Source organism: Coenobita brevimanus, chromosome 89 (genome assembly GCF_032717465.1).
Source record: "Coenobita brevimanus isolate Jiangsu-jjx chromosome 89, ASM3271746v2, whole genome shotgun sequence".
Lineage (NCBI taxonomy): Eukaryota > Metazoa > Arthropoda > Malacostraca > Decapoda > Coenobitidae > Coenobita > Coenobita brevimanus.
Window position 1 is genome coordinate 11,621,541 of NC_137042.1, and position 22,117 is coordinate 11,643,657.

The 22,117-nt window shown below is 40.9% G+C and overlaps 2 protein-coding genes across 3 annotated transcripts in view; one reads left to right on the forward strand and one right to left on the reverse strand.

Annotated features, from left to right (window-relative positions):
* Arp2 (Actin-related protein 2) overlaps positions 1-22,117 on the reverse strand; it is a 44,344-nt gene that overhangs the window by 16,440 nt on the left and 5,787 nt on the right. The window contains exons 3-4 of one of the 2 annotated variants that reach the window (XM_080281390.1): positions 15,084-15,101; positions 1,486-1,701 (exon numbers count right to left, since the gene is read on the reverse strand). In XM_080281390.1, the coding sequence (XP_080137516.1) occupies positions 1,486-1,701; positions 15,084-15,101 (234 nt within the window). The remainder of the gene's footprint in view (positions 1-1,485; positions 1,702-15,083; positions 15,102-22,117) is intronic. The other variant, XM_080281391.1, reaches the window with a different exon arrangement.
* On the forward strand, positions 3,155-5,657 carry LOC145411330 (uncharacterized; the record flags this gene model as incomplete). Its single annotated transcript, XM_080281359.1, has 3 exons — positions 3,155-3,250; positions 4,042-4,266; positions 5,556-5,657. Coding segments are annotated over 3 exons (423 nt in total), but the record flags the coding sequence as incomplete, so codon positions are not given.

Sequence of the window (22,117 nt, forward strand, 5' to 3'; positions counted from 1 at the left end):
GTATCCCCTCGCTAAAATATAAATAAACATTCTGAACCTGTTACAGCCAGGCATAACAAGTTACCAACCCTCCCACACAGCCAGCACGTGAGTGAATATTTTCAGAAGACATCGAACCCTCTATGCACCAATACTTTTTTTACCAAGTGTACATATCTGCAAAAACGATGATAATCTTTTTTTATTTTACATTTATTACTACTGCAAAACTGCAACTCCAATACAGTTTTATTACCTTAGGAGAAACCAACTGTTGTGAAGGGTTTAAAACACACTCCATTAACCCTTAAGACAGGCATCGGAATGTTTTGACACACTCAGGACGAGTATAATCAGCGGGTGCGATATGGTGAGGGCTTTGTGGGGGTGGTGGGGGTAGGGGATGGTGGGTGGAGGGGGGGCAGTGAGGGATGGGGGGCAGTGAGGCATGGGGGGTAGTGGGGGAGTTGGGGATGGTGTGTGGGTGGGGGGAGCATGACCACATATGCGGACACCTGTCTTTTTGGCCCTAATACCCTTGGACAGCACGTGAGGACACGCGTCTTTTAGGGGCTAATTTCTCCATTATGATGATGGCTTCATATTTAACTCTTTCTCCTGCCCCCAGTTACTACACAAAATTATGGGATTAATAGTGATGGCAATGCCATTTTTATTTCATTTCTGCTACTGCCAGATTTCATTTAGTTTAGAAAGACTTCTCACAGTGAAGTGGTCATGAATATTAATAAGCTATACCCCTCCATAACAAAATCTCTCCCAAGCTAAATAAAACTGTCTGGCGATAGCAAGACAATCATAATACAGTCTTGATCGTAGGAATATGTCTAAGCACAGCTATGGCTACAGCAACAAAAACAGCAGAGGAGATGCTAAAGCAAATTCACAAAGGGCTTTGGTGAGAAATTCACACTGGTTTATGTCAAAAGAGGATACAGAACCAAAACCTGGAGTCACAGTGGCACAGATCATTGTCCACCAATCCATGGGACCTGGGTTTGAATCCCCGCACAAGTGGAGATACTTCTCAACCTCAGGTAGATCCTGGGTTTCCCAGGTGTGCCTTGATGAGTATTTACCGACATTGGTGGGGGAGAAGGGAGTGTCTCCCTCAATAATGTCTTTCAACATACAGTGGGCTCTGCTTATGACATTACAGCAAGAATGAGTTTGTTGCTGCAGCCATTTGAGATTGCACAGGGCACTCATTTCTGAGTTTGTGTATAGGAGCTGACATCTTCCTCTTCCTGCATTGATGCCTTGTGACTCCTGGCTGTAAGCCTTTAAACTTGAAACCATATCTATATATTTTATAGATGTTCTTGGGCTTAGTCTGAATATAAAAATAATTATTTATCCTTAACAATAGCTTATACAAATATTTCTCGAGCACCAGTGAATTACTTCTAGAACTGGCACTTCTGAGAAACAGAAGACCTGATTATTATTATTATTATTATACTGTAACTGTTATTATTTAGCTACCTCCAGCATCCTCTCCCTGTTCTTGGTGGGATTCATGGGAGGTTCTGTCAACATGATTTTGCATTCATGAGGGTCAAGGTTCATCTTCTCTGGACCGAAGGTGTAGTCCCAAACATGGCACATGTCATCCCAGTTCTTCACGATGCCATTCTCCATTGGGTACGTCACCTCCAGCATCGACCTCAACTTACTCGCCTCATCACCAACCATCAGGTCCTGGGGATCAGGGTGGGGAGAGGGGGACAGGGGAACAACAGTGTTAGAGTGCAGTAAGTAAGAATGGCAATGAATGGGATAGACGAGCAGATAATTATGTAAGGGAGCTTAGTAATGTTAGAGCAGGTGTTCATCAACATTAACTGTCATCATGCAAACCTCTTTTTTTCCTGCTTAAAAATAGGGTAAGGAGAGCAGTGTTAATATAAAGAAACTGGACTTACAAGTAGAATATTAACATGGGTCAGATGTGATTTCACAAGACAGTTATGTGGTAGAGGAAAAACAAAGAGTTGGAAAGAAGAAGAAGAGGAAGAGGAAGAGGAGGAGGAGGAGGAGGAGAAGGAAGAAGAAGAAGAAGAAGGGAGGAGGAATTAGAAGAAGAAGAGGAAGAAGAAGAAGAAGAAGGCCTAGAAGGAGGAGGAGGAGGAGGAGGAGGAGGAGGAGGAGGAGGAGGAGGAGGAGGAGGAAGAAGAAGAAGAAGAAGAAGAAGAAGAAGAGGAGGAAGAATTAGAGGAAGAAGAACTAGAAGAAAAGGAGATGAAGAAGAAGAACTAGAAGGAGATGATAAAGAAGAAGAAGAAGAACTAGAAGACGAAGAAGATGACAAATATGAAGAACTAGAAGAAGAACAACAACAACAACTAAAAGAAAAAAAAGAAGAACTAGAAGATGAAGAAGAAAAAGAAGAACTAAATGAAGAAGAACTGGAAGAGGAGGAGGAGGAGGATCGTGAAGAAGAAGAAAAAGATGATGAAGAAGAAGAAGAAGAAGGCCTAGAAGAAGAAGAAGGCCTAGAAGAAGAAGAAGGCCTAGAAGAAGAAGAAGGCCTAGAAGAAGAAGAAGGCCTAGAAGAAGAAGAAGAAGAAGAAGAAGGCCTAGAAGAAGAAGGCCTAGAAGAAGAAGAAGAAGAAGGCCTAGAAGAAGAAGAAGAAGAAGGCCTAGAAGAAGAAGAAGAAGAAGAAGGCCTAGAAGAAGAAGAAGAAGAAGAAGGCCTAGAAGAAGAAGAAGAAGAAGGCCTAGAAGAAGAAGAAGAAGAAGAAAAAGGCCTAGAAGAAGAAGAAGAAGAAGAAGAAAAAGGCCTAGAAGAAGAAGAAGAAGAAGAAGAAGAAGAAGGCCTAGAAGAAGAAGAAGAAGAAGAAGAAAAAGGCCTAGAAGAAGAAGAAGAAGAAGAAGAAAAAGGCCTAGAAGAAGAAGAAAAAGAAGAAGAAGAAGAAGAAAAAGGCCTAGAAGAAGAAGAAGAAGAAGAAGGCCTAGAAGAAGAAGAAGAAGAAGAAAAAGGCCTAGAATAAGAAGAAGAAGAAGAAGAAGAAGAAAAAGGCCTAGAATAAGAAGAAGAAGAAAAAGGCCTAGAATAAGAAGAAGAAGAAGAAAAAAAAAAAAAAGGCCTAGAAGAAGAAGGAAAAAAAAAAGGCCTAGAAGAAGAAGAAGAAGAAAAAAAAAAAAGGCCTAGAAGAAGAAGAAGAAGAAGAAGAAGAAGAAAAAAAAAAAAGGCCTAGAAGAAGAAGAAGAAGAAGAAGAAGAAAAAGGCCTAGAAGAAGAAGAAGAAGAAGAAAAAGGCCTAGAAGAAGAAGAAGAAGAAGAAAAAGGCCTAGAAGAAGAAGAAGAAGAAGAAAAAGGCCTAGAAGAAGAAGAAGAAGAAGAAAAAGGCCTAGAAGAAGAAGAAGAAGAAGAAAAAGGCCTAGAAGAAGAAGAAGAAGAAGAAAAAGAAGAAGGCCTAGAAAAGGAAGAAGAAGAAGAAGAAGAAGAAGAGGAAGAGGAGGAAGAAGAAGAAGAAGAAGAGGAAGAGGAGGAAGAAGAAGAAGAAGAAGAGGAAGAAGAACTAGAAGAAGATGAAGAAGAAGAACTAGAAGAAGGAGATGAAGATGAAGAACTAGAAGAAGATCACAATGAAGAAGAAGAAGAAGAACCAGAAGAAAAAGAAGAGGAAGAACTAGAAGATGAAGAATTAGAAGAAGAACTAGAAGAAAAAGGAGGACAAAGAACTAGAAGAAGAAGAAGAAGAAGATGATGACAAATATGAAGAACTAGAAGAACAACAACAACAACAACTAGAAGAAAAAAGGAACTAGACATGAGGAAGAAAAAGAAGAAGAACTAAAAGAAGAAGAAAAAGAAGAAGGGGAGGAGGATCAAGAAGAAGAAAAAGACGATGAAGAAGATGAAGAACTAGAGGAGGAGGAGGAGGAGGAGGAGGAGGAGGAGGAAGAAGAAGAATCAGAGGAAAAAGAACTAGAAGAAGAACTAGAAAAAGAAGAAGCAGAAGAACTAGAAGAAAAAGAAGAGAAAGAACTAGAAGATGAAGAAGAATTAGAAGAAGAACTACAAGAAAAAGAAGAGGAAGAACTAGAAGATGATGAAAGAGAAATAGAACTAAAAGAACTAGAACAAGAAGAACTAGATGAAGAAGAACAAGCAGAAGAAGAGGAAGAGGATCTAGAAGAAGAAGAAGAGGAACTTCAAGAAGAGGAGGATGAGGAAGAAGAATATGAAGAGGAAGAAGAAGAAGAAGAATTAGAGGAAAAGAAACTAGAAGGAGATGATGATGATGAGAAAGAAGATGAAGTAGAAGAAGAACTAGAAGAAGAAGAAAAAGAAGAAGAACCTGAAGAAGAGCCAGAAGAAGAAAAAGAAGAATTGGAAGAAGAAGAAGAACTAGAAGATGAAGAGCTAGACTAAAAAAAAAGAGGAAGAACCAGAAGATGAAAAAGAAGAACATGAAGACAAAGAAGAAGAAGAAGAACTAAAAGAAGAAGAAAAACTAGATGAAGAAGAAGAAGAAGAGGAACTAAAAGAAGAAGAGGAGGAACTAAAAGAAGAAGAGGAGGAACTAAAAGAAGAAAAAGAGGAACTAAAAGAAGAAAAAGAGGAACTAAAAGAAGAAAAAGAGGAACTAAAAGAAGAAGAAGAGGAAGAAGAAGAAGAAGAAAAAAAAGATGAAGATGAAAAAAATGAAATAGAAAAAGAAGAACTAGAAGAAGAAGAAGAACTTGAAGAAGAAGAACTAGAAGATGAAGAAGAAGATGATGATGAAGAAGAAGAACTAAAGAATAAACCAGAATAAGAAGTAGAAAAACTAGAGAAAGGACTACAAGAAAAAGAGGAAGAAGAAAAGGCAGAAGAAGAGGAACTAGAAGAAGAAGAAGAAAAAGAGATGGAGGAGGAGGAGGCAAAGTATTAACCCTCTACGCAAGGGTATATCTTTTTAATTTTTTACCCACCAGACCCTGACTATTTTGTTTAAATCACACTTTTCAAACTGGCAGAATTAGATGCAATCTTTCTACAGTACCTTCGCGTCCAAGACGATTTTGTCCAAGACGTTTTGCATCCAAGACGGAGACCATAAATAATAATCCAAAATATTGCTGTAATACAGTTGCATAAGTCCTGTAAGGAACCAATGGTTCATAACAGCCCAAATCCGAGGAAAATACAGCTATGACGATCTCACCCAGTCCAACACGGTTCCCGCACCTGGGAGAGTGACGTGGTTGAAATGTTGTCCAATAAAATATTGGCATCTGGTCATGTGATGAGCAAGCGAGGCTTCTTTTTGTCTCTCACCAGAGCATCGTGGACACACTTACCGTGTGTTGCACTCAGCGTTTGCTCCTAGGTTACTGCCTCTCCTTTCGTAACTATGCCTAGGAAACCATATGCTAACCCCTTAAAGCACCACCATCTACCTCAGGATACTAAGCTGGAGATAATTGAGCTTCTAAGCTGGAGATAAGCTCAGAAACACATACTTTCAAGGTGAGGAATTTGTTTTGGTGCCAAAGTAGGTCTACGTTGATGTTTTTAAGGGTACTTTTTGAAGATTTTGTGACAGTATTAATTTTTTCCACAAGGTCTTGTGTTGGTCCAAGACATTTTTCATCCTAGACGGGATCCTCAGGCGACAATATTACCGTCTTGGACGTGAGGGTACCATAAACACTATCAATACATGAGGCCATCCCTAAATTTAATAACTGTGGTAGCAACAAAAGTATACTAAAACGGATGTCACCTGGATTTTAGGAGTTATGTACAACAGAGGAAGAATGAAAGAAAGGGCATGAAGGAAAAAATAATAATAATAATAATAACTTCCCCTAAAAACTGATAAATCCAGAAGCATGAAAGAGAAAGCACAAAAGCAGAGAGTATCAGCAGACTGTCCAGTGAAATGGATCATTTAAAACTGAAGCCTATGATATCTTGGCACTGTCCCAAAGGCACAAGCCATATGCACATATTTTGGGGTGGGTATTTATATTTTTGTAAAATGGTAGGTGGGGGCATCCAATATTCACTCACTCAATGTAGTGCTATCTTCACTTGGCACAGCAAACAGTGACAAGCCAAATACAGTAGTTTCCTATAACCCACGAAACTATTTGTCATGCTGGGTGGTAACAATATAACAAAAAAAATAATGGTGGTTGGGTCAAGACCCTTCAACCTGATGGACCTGCAAGTATTTGCATCCAAGCGACGACTGGGGTTTATTGCTCACATAATACCACACAAGGGAATCCAAGGACGGTCACCCTCACCTTCAATATCAAGACTAAGTAGCCTAGCCTAGGGCCCCAATGCTCCTTATGGGAGAAAAAAAAAAAAAGAAGAAGAAGAAGAAAAAGAAGAGGAGGAAGAAGAATATGGGCAGACTGACAGATACATAAGACAGAATGGTATCACAAACACCTGTAAGACAGGGCATTCCACTGAGGATGTTAATCCACTTAAGCCTGGCATCCTAAATATAGAATGGAAGTAGATATTTTCAAAGGTTAATAAAGACGGGGACCCCAAGGCAGGGACCTACAAACTTCATGACTATGAGCTGATACACAAAGGGCAGTATGTCCGGTACCCTTCCAGCAAAATCCCTCACACAGGAGCCTTAGGCACAAATGGTATCTATCAGCTCTTAAAACCCAATTGTGTGGTGTCCTAAATATAGGACAGAGGTACATTCTCAAAGGTTAATAAAACAGGGAATCCTGGGGCAAGAATCTATGAGTTTTGTGATTAAGGGCTGAAAGACAGAGGGCAGTACTATTAGAACTCTTCCTGTGCAATCCCTCACACAGGAGCCCTAAGCACAAATGGGTTAATAAAAGAGGTGCAATCCTTGTCATATGCCTCTCCATACATATTTCATGCATCCATTTCAGTTCACTTTTTTTTTTTTTTTTTTTTTTTTTTTTTTTTTTTTTTCCCTCAACCTCCACATCTTGACTCCCATATTCATTTACCACATTCATCAACCATACCTTATGCTTAGCCTTCCATACACCCTTCCATCTTCAAACTGACTCACATAATTATACAGTTACTTTGTCATCAAGTTGCCAACCATGTAAATGAAAGTTTCTTCACTTAGAACTATTTCACTCAGGGACTCCCAACCAAAGTTTCTACTTTTCCTAAAATTTTCACATTTTTCCTAATCCATCATCATCTCCCTACTGCTACTGTTATATACCTACAATGCTATTCTACTTATGCTGTAATATATAAGAAATGAAAATTTAATTTAGTTACCTCTCAACAGAAAACAAATTTCATTAACACTGCTGCCATCATGGTGCATGTCACTTTCTTTAAACCACACAGAGTAAGAGAAAGGATGTAATATTATACTTAGCTGTATTAACTCTGATTTTGATTTTGTTGAATAGTCAGCTGCTGGGAAAAATAGTACAGTACTAATACATTATAAGAACAAAAAGTTGACAACAGTTCTTGAAAATGTGACATGAATGGCATAAGTTACTGAAATAATTTACCGCATATGCATTCATGTGTATACTCAATGCCTCTGTTGTTGATAGATCCCAAACTCCTCTGAACGTGAACCCAGTGGCCTGCAGGCTGAAGTTGTTCTTATGCAGTACAGTTTCCTCCTTTTGGTGAATTGGGAGGGAGATGAGGGATATTTATATTACAGTGCTCAACTGTGGAGTCATCTGATTATATCAGCACCATCGTATAAAGGCATCTCTCTCTAGCATCACTTTCACTGCTACAACTTGATATCAATTATATAAAAGTAATGTGGTGGATGGGGGCACTCATCTTCCACTCACTCAATGCAGAGATGCCATATGATCTGTACACTGAGTGACAAGCCAAATGGTGTCCTGTACCCAGGAAACCATTTACTATGCTGGGTGGTAACCATATAACCAGGATTTCTGGCAAGGTTAAGTGCCCCCCAGATTCCCCTATCCAAAATCACTTAATCATGGCAGTTGTTACAGAGAGCCTCAGAGAGCCCAATACCTGCCCAAGGCCCCAACCAAATGAGCAGATTCGCATGGCCATGTGGAATGTGAGAGGTGTGAATGAGGAGAGAAAGAGGGTGGAAGTGGTGAATGTGTTCAAGAGTGCAAGATATGACATGATGGCACTGTGTGCAACGAAGATGAAAGGGTGCGAAGTGGAGGAATAGGAGGGTGTGAAATGAATGGAAGAGGAAGATGCAAGGAAGGAGATGCTTTGTTGATGAATGAGGTGTGGCAGAGTGGAATGAGAGACTACAAATGTGTCAGCTCAAGGTGTATGTATGTCAAGTTCAAGTATGAGAAGGTGAAAGTGGCAGTGATTGTTGCATATGCACTATGTGAAGACAAGAGTGAAAGAAAGACAGGTTTTGGGATGAGCTGGATGAAGTAGTGAGAGAAATGCTCAGGAGCTATAAAGTGATCATAATCGGGGATATGAATGGAAGAGTAGGCACTGGTCCTGAGGATGACAAATTGGGTTGTAATGGAGTACCAGGAGAAAATGATAATGGGAAGCGACTAAAGGATATGTGTCAGGAGAGGAAGTTATGCATTTGTAGCTTGTATTTCAAACACAAAGATGCACATAAATATACATGGTATAGAGGGAACAGGGACTGTGCTGAAAGAAGCCTGATTGATTACGTGCTCGGAGAGAGGTCGATGATGGGAATGATTGCTGATACGAGGTCCATGAGAGGACGACATGGAGTTCTGTCAGATCATATGATTGTGGTATACAAGATAAAGCCGAGAGGAGCAGGGTGGATCAGGAGAGAAAGAAGCGGTCAGGAAGAAAGACTGAAAGTCAATAAGCTGAGGATCAAAGAAATGGCAGATGATTACAGGACCAAAGTAGAGGAGTTAGAATCAGTGAATTAGAATGAAATGGATCTGGACAGCCTGTGGAATGCATACAGGGACTGCTTAGTTAGGAATGCTAAAGCGGTGTGTGGCGTGGCAAGAGTAACAACAAAGAAAGGTACGGCATAGTGGGATGATGAGGTTAAGAGGGCGGTGATGGAAAAAAGGAAGAAGTGGCTAAAGTGGTTACAGGACAGGGGTTCAGTTGAAATAAGAACTGAATATACTGAGAGCAAGAAGCACATAAAGAGACCAGTGAAGAGGAAAAAGAAGGAGGTAAATGATGATCTAGGAAGAAAAATTAATGCAAACTACTCTCAAAATAGGAAGTTACTCTGGAAAGAGGTGCAGAAATGTAGAAGTGAAAGCAAAAAGAAATGTGACCATGTGAAGGATGTAGGTGGTAGATTATTAACCCATGGGGATGAAGTACAGACCAGATAGGAAGAAAATTTTGAAAGCCTGATTAATGGAAATAGAGAAAGCATAGCAACTGTAAACAAGGCTGGTTTTAGAGGTGTGCACAGAAGGAATGCAGTGCCAGGAGACGTGACACTCGCACAGGTAAAGAGTGCTGTGGAGCAGCTGGAAAATGGGAAAGCAGCTGGGGTTGATGAGTGTATGCAGAGATAATTGTAGTGGAGGGAGTGGAATGGAGTGCTTGTTGGAGATATGTAAGAAGGCATGGATGAGTGAAACTGTGCCAGCAGAGTGGAAAAATGGTGTGATTGTACCCATGTACAAAAATAAAGGTAAGCGAAGTGAGTGCATGAATTATTGTGGCATAAGTTTATTAAGTGTGGTAGGGAAGGTATATGGAAGAATTATTATAGAGAAAGTAAGAGAGATATCAGAAGTCCTAGTGAGTGATGAACAGGGTGGCTTTAGGAGTGGAAAAGGATGTGTGGATCAAATATCTGCAGTGAGACAGATAGCAGAGAAGGCTTGTGTGAAAGACCATAAGGTGTTTATAGCATTCAAGGATCTGGAAAAAGCATACGACAAAGCGGACAGAGAAGAAATTGTGGAAAGTTTTGTGCATGTATGGTGTAGATGGTAAGCTGCTAGATGCCATCAAGAGTTTGTATGATGGTAGTGAAGCATGATGAGGTTAAGAGAGCGGTGAAGGAACATTCAAACGTCCCAGTACCAGAACTTGACTCTCCCGAAATTGTTCCACTTAAAATACAGAGAAGATACGTAAAATCCATCCTAGACAATTTACCCACTAACAATGCTCCAGGCCCAGATGGAATTCTGCCAATTGTTTTGAAAAAGTGTTCCCCTGAACCTGCCTCTGTTCTAGCTAAATTATTCAGACTATGCATACGTACTTCTTCATTCCCAAATGCACGGAAAGAAGCCAATATCCACCCAATTCCGAAGAAAGGAAGTTCCTCTGACCCCTCTGATTACAAACCAATAAGAGTCACATCTTCCCTTGGTAAGGTATTTGAAACTTTAATTAATATGCACACTGTTAAACATCTTGAATCCAACAACTTATTTAGTGACAGACAATATGGTTTTCGCCACGAACGATCCACCATTGACATACTCAATCTCCCAACTCATATCATCCATCAATCAATTGACCTACATGGAGAAACTCATGCAGTAGCCCTTGATATTTCTAAAGCTTTCGTTGGAGTATGGCACCGTTCCCTCCTGTCCAAACTCCCTTGCTATGGACTAATGTCTTTTGTTCCTTTGATTTCCTCATACCTCAGTGACAGGAAAATAAGAGTAAAAGTAGATGATGTACAGTACTCGTCAGAAGTATTCAGCGTTTTCCGCCAGGCGCGCAATACTTATGGCCCAAAAAGAATCACCGATTTTGGGGGGTAAGAATTGAGCCACAAGTTTGAGCTCCGAGCATGACGTCAAGGTAGCCTGAGGCCTTCCGACGCGCTGGTTGGTTCCCGCCTCAGTCGCCCACGGGCTGCCTGAGAGAGAGGAACTCCACCGAGTGTCCCTCTCAAATTGCGCCATTTTTTTACCGAGTGTCCCGCAGTGTTTTGGCCTTCAAAACTTTGTTATGGCACCTACCCGTGAACTATTGAGTGAAATCATATCCCAGATCATTGCTCTAAAGGAGGCAGGCCACCAGACAAAGGAAATTAGTGAATTGGTTGGTGTGGCACGATCGACAGTGCGTCGTTGGTGTGCGCGGTTTCGGGAGGAAAACAGTGGTGAACTTCCCACAAAGAAACTGAGGTCTGGTAGGCCTAGGAAAACTTCCCCAAGGTCTGTTAATGTTTTAAAACGTGCAGTGGAGTTTAATCCTCGTGTGAGTGCAAGGAAAATTAAGGAGAGCAACCCGGAAGTGTTTGGTGAGGTGTAAGTGAGAACAGTGTCTCGTAGGGTGCATGAGCTTGGTTACACAAGTCATAGGCCTGTGAAAAAGCCTCTTCTTACCAAGAGCCAGAGAATTCGTAGGCTTGCCTTTGCTAATAAATATCTAACCTGGGGTGAGGAGCAATGGTTGTCAGTGTTGTGGTCTGATGAGGCAACGTTTAGTGTTACCTGTAACAGAGGAGCACGTGTGTATCGACGCAAAGGTAGTGACCCACTTGACCCACGGTATGTAGAAAGCACAGTTAAACATCCTGATTCACTCATGGTATGGGGTTGTTTCTCAGGGAAGGGTTTGGGGAAGCTTGTTGTACTTCCCAAGAACCTCAGAGTGAATCAGGATGTTTACCTGGAGCTTCTGTGTGATCATTTACCAGACTCCTTCGAGCTAACAGGTGCACGAGTGTTTCAGCAGGACGGTGCACCTGCTCACAAGGCCAAATCGGTCACCAATTGGCTTCGTGAATTGGCTTCGTGACTGCGAGGTATCATTCATGACAGACTGGCCAGGAAATAGCCCAGACCTCAACCCGATTGAAAACCTCTGGTACCTCGTAAAGAAGAGTCTCCAAGGGAAAGACGTGAGCTCTCTGCCTAAGTTGGAAGCCGCCATTCATGACTCCTAGGACAAAGTACCCCTCCATCACCTCAGGAGCCTCACCCTTTCACTTCCAAGACGTCTCAGGTCCGTGAAGAAACGTAAAGGCTACCCTACGAAGCACTAAAGGTAAATAAAATGAATTATTTTTATGTTTTTTCAATGTTGAAAGGTTTGTTTCTCAGGAGGGACGCAGGGCGCTCCATACTTCTGACGAGCACTGTATATTCCAATTTCCACTCAATTAATGCCGACGTGCTGCAGGGATCAGTTCTGGCCCCAACCCTGTTGCTGGTTCATGTTAATGATCTCTTATCTGTCACCCACAATCCCATCCACTCATATGCAGATGACTCAACACTACAGAGTTCATTCACACTCAGACACCCATTTACAAAATCTAATATCTCTACCTTTCAACTCAGTACAGCCATCTCCATAAATCAAGACCTATCTACGATCAGTGAATGGGGACAAAACAACCTTGTCTCATTTTATGCTAGTAAAACTAAATATAAACAATATACTAATAGACAGATATTGCCAGATTCATATATTACCTTCAGTACTATTAATATTCCCATCTCCAAAAGTATTGAAATTCTTGGCATCTCACTTAACAATGTCCTCAGCTGGACCTCTCATGTTAGATCACTTGCTAAAACTGCCTCAAAGAAACTTGGATTAATGTACAGAGTCCATAACTTCTTCACTGACGAGCAGTTAGCTGTGATTTATAAAGAGTCATGTGCCCTCTCAGCTTGAATATTGCTCACCCTTGTGGAATGGATGTGGAGAGGTTGCATTAAAACAACTTGACAAAATTCAGAACAAAGCTGTTAGAATTATTAACAACCCTGCCATTACAAATAAACTACCTCCTTTACAAGTAGGAAGGAATGTTGCCTCCCTTGCATTATTTTACAGATATTTTTATGGCAAATGCTCAGAAGAAGTTGCCTCCATGAAGACACCTCTCCATGCCTTCCCTCATGCTACACGGGCATCTGGTAGCACTCATGACTGGAATGTCACTCAACCATATTGCAGAACTTCTGCCTATCAGAATTCTTTCATTCCCCGTATTGCATCTCTTTGGAACTCACTTCCCCAGAGTTGTTTCCCTCCAAACTTCAACCTACAACTGTTCAAGTCTAACTGTTACAGATATTTTATGAACAGAGGACACCAGTAATCTGGTGTATGATTTTTTTTTTTTTTATTCATTTGTTTTTCCTTCCTATCTATCTATCTATCTATTGCCAGACGCCTCAATCCCGTTTGGGGTGGCCACAAACAAATCGCCTCCAAGTCGCCCTGTCCCCCGCCATTTCACTGCCCTGCTCCCAACTCACACCCCCCTCTCTTATATACCTCTCCACCCCATCCCTCCATCTCATCCTCGGCCTCCCCTTCCCTCTTCCCCCCTCCACCTCACTCACATACACTCTCTTTGTCAGTCTTTCACCCTCCATCCTCTCCACATGGCCAAACCACCTCAGTGTGTTCCTCATAACGCTTCCTATCACATCCCAAACGGGGTGGACAAGGGCTTAGAGTTAAATGTTTATGTCAATCTTCCTCTGTTCCGTTATTTAAAAAAAAAATAATAATAAAATAAAGTGTAAGAGTTAACGGGCATCTAAGTTCATGATCGATGTGGGCATGCAACAAGGTTGTGTGATGTCCCCATGGTTGTTCAGTATATATATGGATGGGGTGATGAAAGAAGTAAAAAGACAATGGAGAGAGGGATGGCACTGGTAATGAATGGTGATGGATGGAATATCTCAAATTTGTTGTATGCTGATGATGCAGTACTGCTTGCAAATAACAAATAAGAACTTGGTAGGCTAGTGCAGAGTTTTGCTGATGTCTGTCAGTGTTGTGCCTTGAGAGTAAACGTAGAAAAGAGTAAAGTGATGGTTACTGAGAGACGTGAATCCCAGTGCGATGTTACAGTGAATGGAGAGAGACTGGAATTGGTGTGAGAGTTCAAATACCTGGGTACAGTGATAGAAAAGAGAGGAAAATGGGCAAAAGAAGTCGAAAGCAGAGTGACACAAGCAAGAAAAGTAGCTGGTGCAATGAAGGCCTTGATAAGAAACAGAGGCTTGAGTGTTGCAGCTGCACAAGGCTAACATGAAGGAGTGTTAGTGCCAACTTTAACATATGGATGTGAGACTATGGTGTGGCATGAAAATGAAAAGTCAAGAGTAAGAGCAGTAGAGATGGGAATGCTGAGGAATGTATGTGGAGTACAGAGGGTGGATAGGATACGAAATAATGTGATTCACGAAAGATGTGGAGTGAGGAAGTCAGTGGACACAAGAATTGAAGAGAGTGTACTGAGATGGTATGGTCATGTGGAGAGAATGGATACCAACTGAGTGATGAAAAAGGTGTATCTGAGTGAATCTGGAGGAGGGAGAAGGGAGGAGGCGAGGTAGGCCAAGGAGAAGGAGAAGATATGGTGGATGAGTGTGTGAGGAAGAGAGGTTTGGAAGTTGGTGAGGCTAGGGAACTGACAAGAGATTGAGCTGCCTGGATAAATGTTGTGAGGAGAAGTGCATGATCAGGGATTTGGGACCCCTTTTAACGTGGCAGCGTTTGGATTGACTCTATCGGATACGTTTACGTAAAGCTACAAAACATGGTGAATGTTTTTAGCATATCCGATAGAGCCAGGATTCCGAGGGTTTGAATGATGAGTGAATGAAGGACAGCCCATTGGATTGAGCAAATCTGGGCAGTCTGGACATTGCTAATACTCATCCTGCCCTAGGGTGGGAAAGGAGGTCCGGATGATGATGATGAAATATTCATTCATTCATTCATTGCCAGACGCCATGTATCCCAAACGGGGTGGACAAGGGCTTAGAGTTAATTGTTTATGTCAATCTACTGATTTGTTCAACTAAAAAATTAACTAATGCTTCTGTATCCTGCGCCAACGTCTATCAACAATTCATCACGTTAAAAGGTACGAACAAAGTGAATATAAAACGTAGAAGCTACAACTGTAGAAGAAAAAAAAAAAATACTGTTCAGGTACCGGTAATCCACAACCCTATACAAGTAAGTCTGAAGTGTGGCACTGTTGAAAACACTGTTTCTTGATAATCCCTCCACATTTGGTAATGCTTAAATATGATCACAGGTATAATCAGTAATGCCTAAGATGAGCACATGTAAACACAATCACACACATATAGTGACCATGCACATGTAACTAAAACACACAGGTGACTCAATGTGATAAGTGGCCACTCAGAACTACTTACAGGAAAGTGAGCCCACTCCTTCCAATGCAAGCAGCAGTGTACAGAACAGCATATTATTGGACAGAAACACAAGCAAGGGACAAACAGAGGAACTTGTCTCAGCATAACCAAAATGAAAACAACACAGAGAATAAACATGATAACTGGAAGTTATAAAATATTTTAAAAAGTATTGAATAAAGAACATTGTACAATAAAATACAAGTATGGTACCAATATACAGTGAAGAATACAGAAACATTTCAGATGATATTTTTGACTATACACTTACAACTAATGTAATCTATTACTGTTAAGTAAAACTACAATAGCATCTACAGTAACTCCATAAAATATGATGGATTTACCATAAACCTACTTCTAAGTTATAAAAACTGTTAAGATATGAGTTTAAAAGCCTTGGAAAAATGGGGGGATTATTCTAGGTTAAAGTAATCACAACAGGGTAAAATAGCATAAGCAACATTTGGATTAGTACAGGTAGTATTACTACTGTACAGTAAATAATACAGTTGTAGGTTGCTGCAGTAATGGAGCAATAATAGCAATTACAACAATACTGCAGCAGTGTTTAGGGTTGTCATTAGTAACCAAACCCTAAATGAAAAAAGAAAGTGTGGTGTTCATAACGAACCTCAACTTCAGAAGGAGAAGGACAACGAGCGTAGATGTGAACAGCATCTTTATTACAAACATTTCAACATTTAAAATATCATTAGCGATTGAAAAGGCGGGGGGGGGGGGGGGGGGTCAAGTCAAAACACTAAAAATCAATCAGAATATCGTGTAAGTAAAAAAAACACACAGACACACAGTCTTAATTTTCAAAAAAGGGGGAGGATGGGAAGGGGTACTAAAAGAGAGTTACATAACATAAAGAGGTACTGCCGACACGGTGTTATTTTTTTATATCATGGTTAGGAGAGAGAATGGTAAATTACTATTTTTTGTGTTCCATAAGCTTACTTTCTCAGGTTTGGGTAGCAGTTTTTTCAGTTATTGTTGTAAAATGTTACATGGGGCACTTTTTCTCTCAGCTGCATATTCTCTATTCCATGATGAGATTTGCTTCCTAGGAAAATATTTTGTAAATAATGACTATAGTGATAACTCGTTCTATCGTCTTGTAAGGAATTATATTAACAACCATTACATGCCTAAACAACCAATCTCTACTGCTAGTAGAGAGGCATTTAATTTTAGTTTACAGTACTCGGGCGATATTTCAGTTCAAATGAAAAATCCGTTTAATCCACAGCCTTGTTAAATTTTATCCTTAAATTTTTCATTCATTCATTCATTCATTGCCAGACGCCATGTATCCCAGACGAGGTGGCCAAGGGCTTAGAGTTAATTGTTTTATGGGGAGGGGCACTAATCCTCCACCAACCCCACTTGAAACGTAGGGATGCCAACAGCATCTGGTGTTCCCAGGCGGTCACCCATCCAAGTACTAACCAGACCCAACGTTGCTTAATTGACTTTAAGATTATACTAAGTTTATATTTATTGCCAGACGCAATAATCCCGTAAGGGGAGGCCATTTGACTTTGAGTTATTTGTTTTACAGGGAAGGGCACTAACCCTCCACCAACCCACTTGTTGACATGTAGGGTGCACATATGGTTTGGTTATATGGTTACCACCCAGCATTGCAAATGGTTTCTTGGCTTACAGGAAACCATCTGGCTTGTCACTCAATGTAAAGCCACCTGTAAAGGAAAGAAAACCAACAAGAAGCGACAGGAAAGATGGGAGTAATAGGAAGAGAGAAGGGCAGGCACAGAAAAAGAATGATAAAGACTAAGGAAGAAGTAGGCAGCGCTACATCAAGTGAGTGGACTAAGTAATGCATTCAAAACTGGCTCATTTTTTCACATTAAAGACCCTGTTCCAACCGATCTATGTTCGTCTGTTGTATATTTTTTCACTTGCCCATAGCACAATCTGTACTTTCAAGATTAGGACAGACGAACATATGGGTCAGTCGAGCAGGACAGGCCAAAGACTCAGGTTCCCTCCTCACTCAGCAGTAAGAGCCCATTGTGAATCTTGTGATATTACACTCAAAAATGAGAATTTTAAAATATTAGCTTCTTCATCAAACATCAACTTACGATTGCTAGAATCAATATACAGTAAAATCTCAAATTTCGACAGTTTAGGGTTCGATGATTCGAATTTAGATGCATTTTGGAGTGGTCTGCCTACCTCACTTTTCGATGCAAAATCGCAAATTTCGATGCTGTCACGGGCTTCATAAGCAGAAACAGTCAAAGATCATCACCTTTTTTAGGCCAATTACTAGGGTGTTGCAAGATATAACCATCCAAGAGGGTGAGGAGGAAGATGTTGACCTTGCAGATGTCCAGATACTCAAGGATGATTTTCATTTTGAGAAATTTGGGTTGGATACCTCCACAGAGGAGGCTACTTCAACTAAGTGGCCCACCCCTGGCACACACCACCAATGCCAGCCAGCCAAGTGATAATATTCCATAACCTAAGGTTAGTACTGTACTGTACAGTGTGCTGTAACTACAGTAATAAAAACTGTGACAGGATACTGACAAACTGTAACAAATTTTGCTGTATTCTACACTACAGTACAGTATAGCACTACAGTGCAGAACTACAGTTACTTAACCACATTTATAGTTCATAAAGTTTAAAGGAAGTGTGGGCAAAAAATCATGATTTTACGTAGTGAAGTTGGGAGGCCCTGGACCCAAACTGATTTTTCCCATAAGAAGTTCAGTTTAAATTTCGATGTTTTGAATTTAGATGTGTTTTTTTGGTACATATGTCCATTGAAATTTGATATTTTACTGTATATTAACCCTTTGAGATTCTTATGACTATTTCGATCGTCATTTCAAATCCAACCTCAGAGATTCCAATGACTCTTTTCATCGTCATTTTACGAAACTTTTGTAAAATACAGTATTCACCATAAATCGTGTTTACTTATCATAACAAAGGGGCTTGAGCATGATGTCACGGAATGGTTGCTCTATGCGTGGCGGTACTGCACAGCTGGTCTGACTCATGGTTTTGTTTCTTTATAACTTTATTCTCGGTGAATATTTTTCTACAGCAAGCTATAAAATTTTTAGTTTTTGCCTAACTTCAACTCGTCACTGACTTTTTATTTTCCTTGTTTTCCTTTTATGAACATACTACAATAAAGTACAACTATTCAACTTCAAAATAACACCACAACCAACATCCTATCATAAAAAGTGTATTTACACTGACCGATCAAAGAAAAACATCGCAAAGCGAATATGCGGCCAAGACTAGAATAAAATTGTGCATCTCTTTCCTTTCGCTTTACTGTCCAATGAAATGCAAGTATTACCATAAGCTATATATCAATGTAAAGGTAATTTATTGTATTTAATCTATAAAGGTAATTTATTGTATTTAATCTACCCCCCTTGGGGGTAGGGGGGGTTTTCAAGAATACTCCCCCAGTATCCCTGCTTGTCGTAAAAGGCGACTAAAAGGGTTGGCGGAGGGCTAACAACTAACTAAAAAAACAAACAATAAGCCTCGGACAAGGACTGACCAAACGATGACGACCAAGGACCGGACAAAGGACATTGTAATTGGAACCTGGAATGTAAGGGGAGCGAATGATGAGGTGAAAGAGAGAGAGATTGTCCAGGTGCTTGAGGATGCGAAAGTGGATGTATGAGGAATAACTGAAACAAAATGGAGAGAAGAAAGTGTGAGAGAATGGGAGTATGGATGGGGTATATGTGCAGGAGTAGGTGAGAATGAGAGGGCAAAGGAAGGAGTATGTATAGTTGTGAGTAAAAGATGGAAGAGGAGCATAAGACAGTATGGATCAGTTGGGTCAAGGATTGTGTGGGTAAAGTTGAAAGTTGGAATACAAATGTGGGCGATTGTGTGTGTGTATGCGCCAACGCAAGATCGTGCTAGAAGAGTGAGAGAAGAGTTCTGGACAAATGTAGAAGTGTGCATGGAAAAGTTTGGAAGGAATGAGAGAGTGTTTTTGATTGGTGATATGAATGGTAAAGTTGGGAATGTGAAGGTGGATGGAATAGTTGGTGAGTGGGGTGTGCCTGCTGAGATAGATGAGAATGGGAGTGCGTTAGTGGACATTTGTGCTGGGAGGGGGTTGGTGATAGCCAATACCCTCTTCAGGCATAAAATGATTCACAGGTATACATGGCGAGTGATGAGAAGGGTGGGTGGTGAACTGAATGAAAGGAAGGCAATGATTGATTATGTGTGTGTGGATGAAAGGATGCGAAGATGTGTAATGGATGCAAGAGTGTATAGAGGTTGGGGGAGTGGACTTTCTGACCACTACTTGGTGATGGCCAGAATTAAAGTACAAGAAAGTTGGAGGAATAGAAGAAGGGAAAGACGAGAGGAAGGAGTAGTTGCAAGGAGAGTGGAAAGGTTACAGAAGGATGAGAAAAAGGCAGAGTATAAGAGAGAAGTAGAGGAACGATTGGGCAAATATGAATTGGAGCAGATGGGAGATGTGGAAGGTGTGTGTAGAATATTTACAGAAGAAATATGTGCAGCATGTGATGTGATGTGTGGAAGGAAGAGAAGACGGAGGGGGGTGCAAGGAACAGCGTGGTGGACTGAAGAGGTGAAACAGGCTGTGGCACAAAAGAAGAAAGCATACAATGAATGGATGAGAAATAGGGGCGTGGAAGAGGTTGAGAGGCGGAAGAGAGAGTTATATGTAGAAAGGAAGAGAAAGGTGAAAAGATTAGTAAGAGAGAGTAAGAAGAGAGTGGATGAGGAATTTGGAAGAAATTTGAGTGTAAAGTGGAGGGACTGTAAGAAAATGTTCTGGAGAGAGGTGAAAAGAGTAAGACAGGGTAGAAGTGAAGTTAGCAGGGGAGTGAAAGATAAAAATGGTAGATTACTAGTGGAGAAGGGAGAAAAAGTGAGCAGATGGAGAGAACACTTTAAGGAATTGTTGAACGTAGAGGATGGAAGTAATGCGAGTATAAGTGGCTGGGGAATGGCTGGGAGAAGGAGGGAGGTGAGAAGACAGGAAGAAATCAGTAGGATAGAAGTTGTGGAAGCAATGAAGAAAGTTAAATCGGGGAAAGCCCCAGGAATTGATGGAGTGTGTGGTGAAATGCTGAAGCATGGGGGAGAGATAGTAGTAGAATGGATGTGGAAGATGTGCAGATTGGCCTGGGAGGAAGGTAGAGTCCCGGAGGATTGGAAGTCAGGTATAATTATTCCCTTGTACAAAGGAAAAGGGGAAAAAGAAATGTGTGGTAACCATAGGGGCATTTGTCTTCTTAGTATAATAGGAAAAGTGTATGGTAGGATACTTATTGACAGAGTTCGAGAAAGAACAGAGAAATTAGTTGGAGAAGAACAGGGAGGCTTTAGGAAGGGAAGAGGTTGTGTAGATCAGATATTCATTCTCAGATCTTTAGTGGAAAAGTTTCTAGAGAAGGGAAAGAAGTTGTATGCGGCATTCATGGATTTGGAGAAAGCATATGACAGGGTGGATAGACAAGTATTGTGGAAAGTGTTAAGAATATATGGAGTAGATGGAAATTTGTTGAATGCTGTGAAGAGTATGTACAATGGTGCGAAGGCTGCAGTGCGTGTGGATGGTGAACTAAGTGAATATTTCTCTTTGAAGGTTGGGTTGAAACAGGGATGTGTCATGTCTCCATGGTTGTTCAATCTGTACATGGATGGGGTAATAAAAGAGGTACAAGGTAGGGTAGTGGATGTTGGAGTGGCCATGGTGAGAGAGGATAATGTTTGGAAACTCCCTGTACTGTTGTTTGCAGATGATACTGTGTTGTTAAGTGAAGACGAAGGAGAGCTGCAAGGCTTGGTGGATGAGTTTGGGAGAGTGTGTAAGAAACCGAATCTAAAGGTGAATGTAGGGAAGAGTAATGTGAGTACGTCTTTGAGAGAGGTGAAGTCAGTGAATGTACAGCGAGGTTGGATGGTGAGGAATTGGAAAATGTGAGTACGTTTAAGTATTTGGGTAGTGTGATGAGTAAGGATGGAGGTTTGGAGGGTGAAGTGCTTGAAAGGGTACAGCAGGGAAGAAAGGTTGCTGGTTCCTTGAAAGCAGTGATAAGAAACAGGGAAGTGAGCATGGAAGTGAAAAAGTTACTACATGACAGTATTGTGATACCAACTCTAACGTACGGAAGTGAAGCTTGGACGTTGTTGGAAGGACACAAGCCAAGAGTGAGAGCAGTGGAAATGAGTTATTTAAGAGGAGCCTGTGGAGTCACATGGAGAGACTGGCTGACGAATGAGGATATAAAGGAGCGTTGTGGTGTTGATGTGGATGTGATAGGAAGCGTTATGAGGAACACACTGAGGTGGTTTGGCCATGTGGAGAGGATGGAGGGTGAAAGACTGACGAAGAGAGTGTATGTGAGTGAGGTGGAGGGGGAAAGAGGGAGGGGGAGGCCGAGGATGAGATGGAGGGATGGGGTGGAGAGGTATATGAGAGAGGGGGGTGTATGAGCTGGGAGCAGGGGAGTGAAATGGCGGGGGACAGGGCGACTTGGAGGCGATTTGTTTGTGGCCACCCCAAACGAGATTGAGGCGTCTGGCAATAGATAGATAGATAGACATCATTGTAAAGGTAATTTATTGTATTTTTGCATGGTTTAAGCTAAATTTACATATCTTTACTCATTATTTTTTGCTGAATATTTTTCTACAGCAAGGTATAAAATTTTTGTTTTTCACCTAACTTCAACTCGTCATTTTGACATTTTATTTTACTTTTTCTCCTTTTTTGAACATACTACGATAAAGTAAAACTATTCAGCTTTAAAATGACACCAAACCCAACATTCTATCATGAATAGTCTATTTACACAGAGCGATCAAAGTAAAATATCGGGCTGCGAAGATGTGGGTCAGTGTGAGTGGCTGACTCTGGCACAGACATAATCTGACCTGCCCAGAAACCTGATAGGGTTAAGCTCTATAACCCATCTCTAAATAATACTGTCTGCAGTACCTATTTATGTTATGAAACTCTG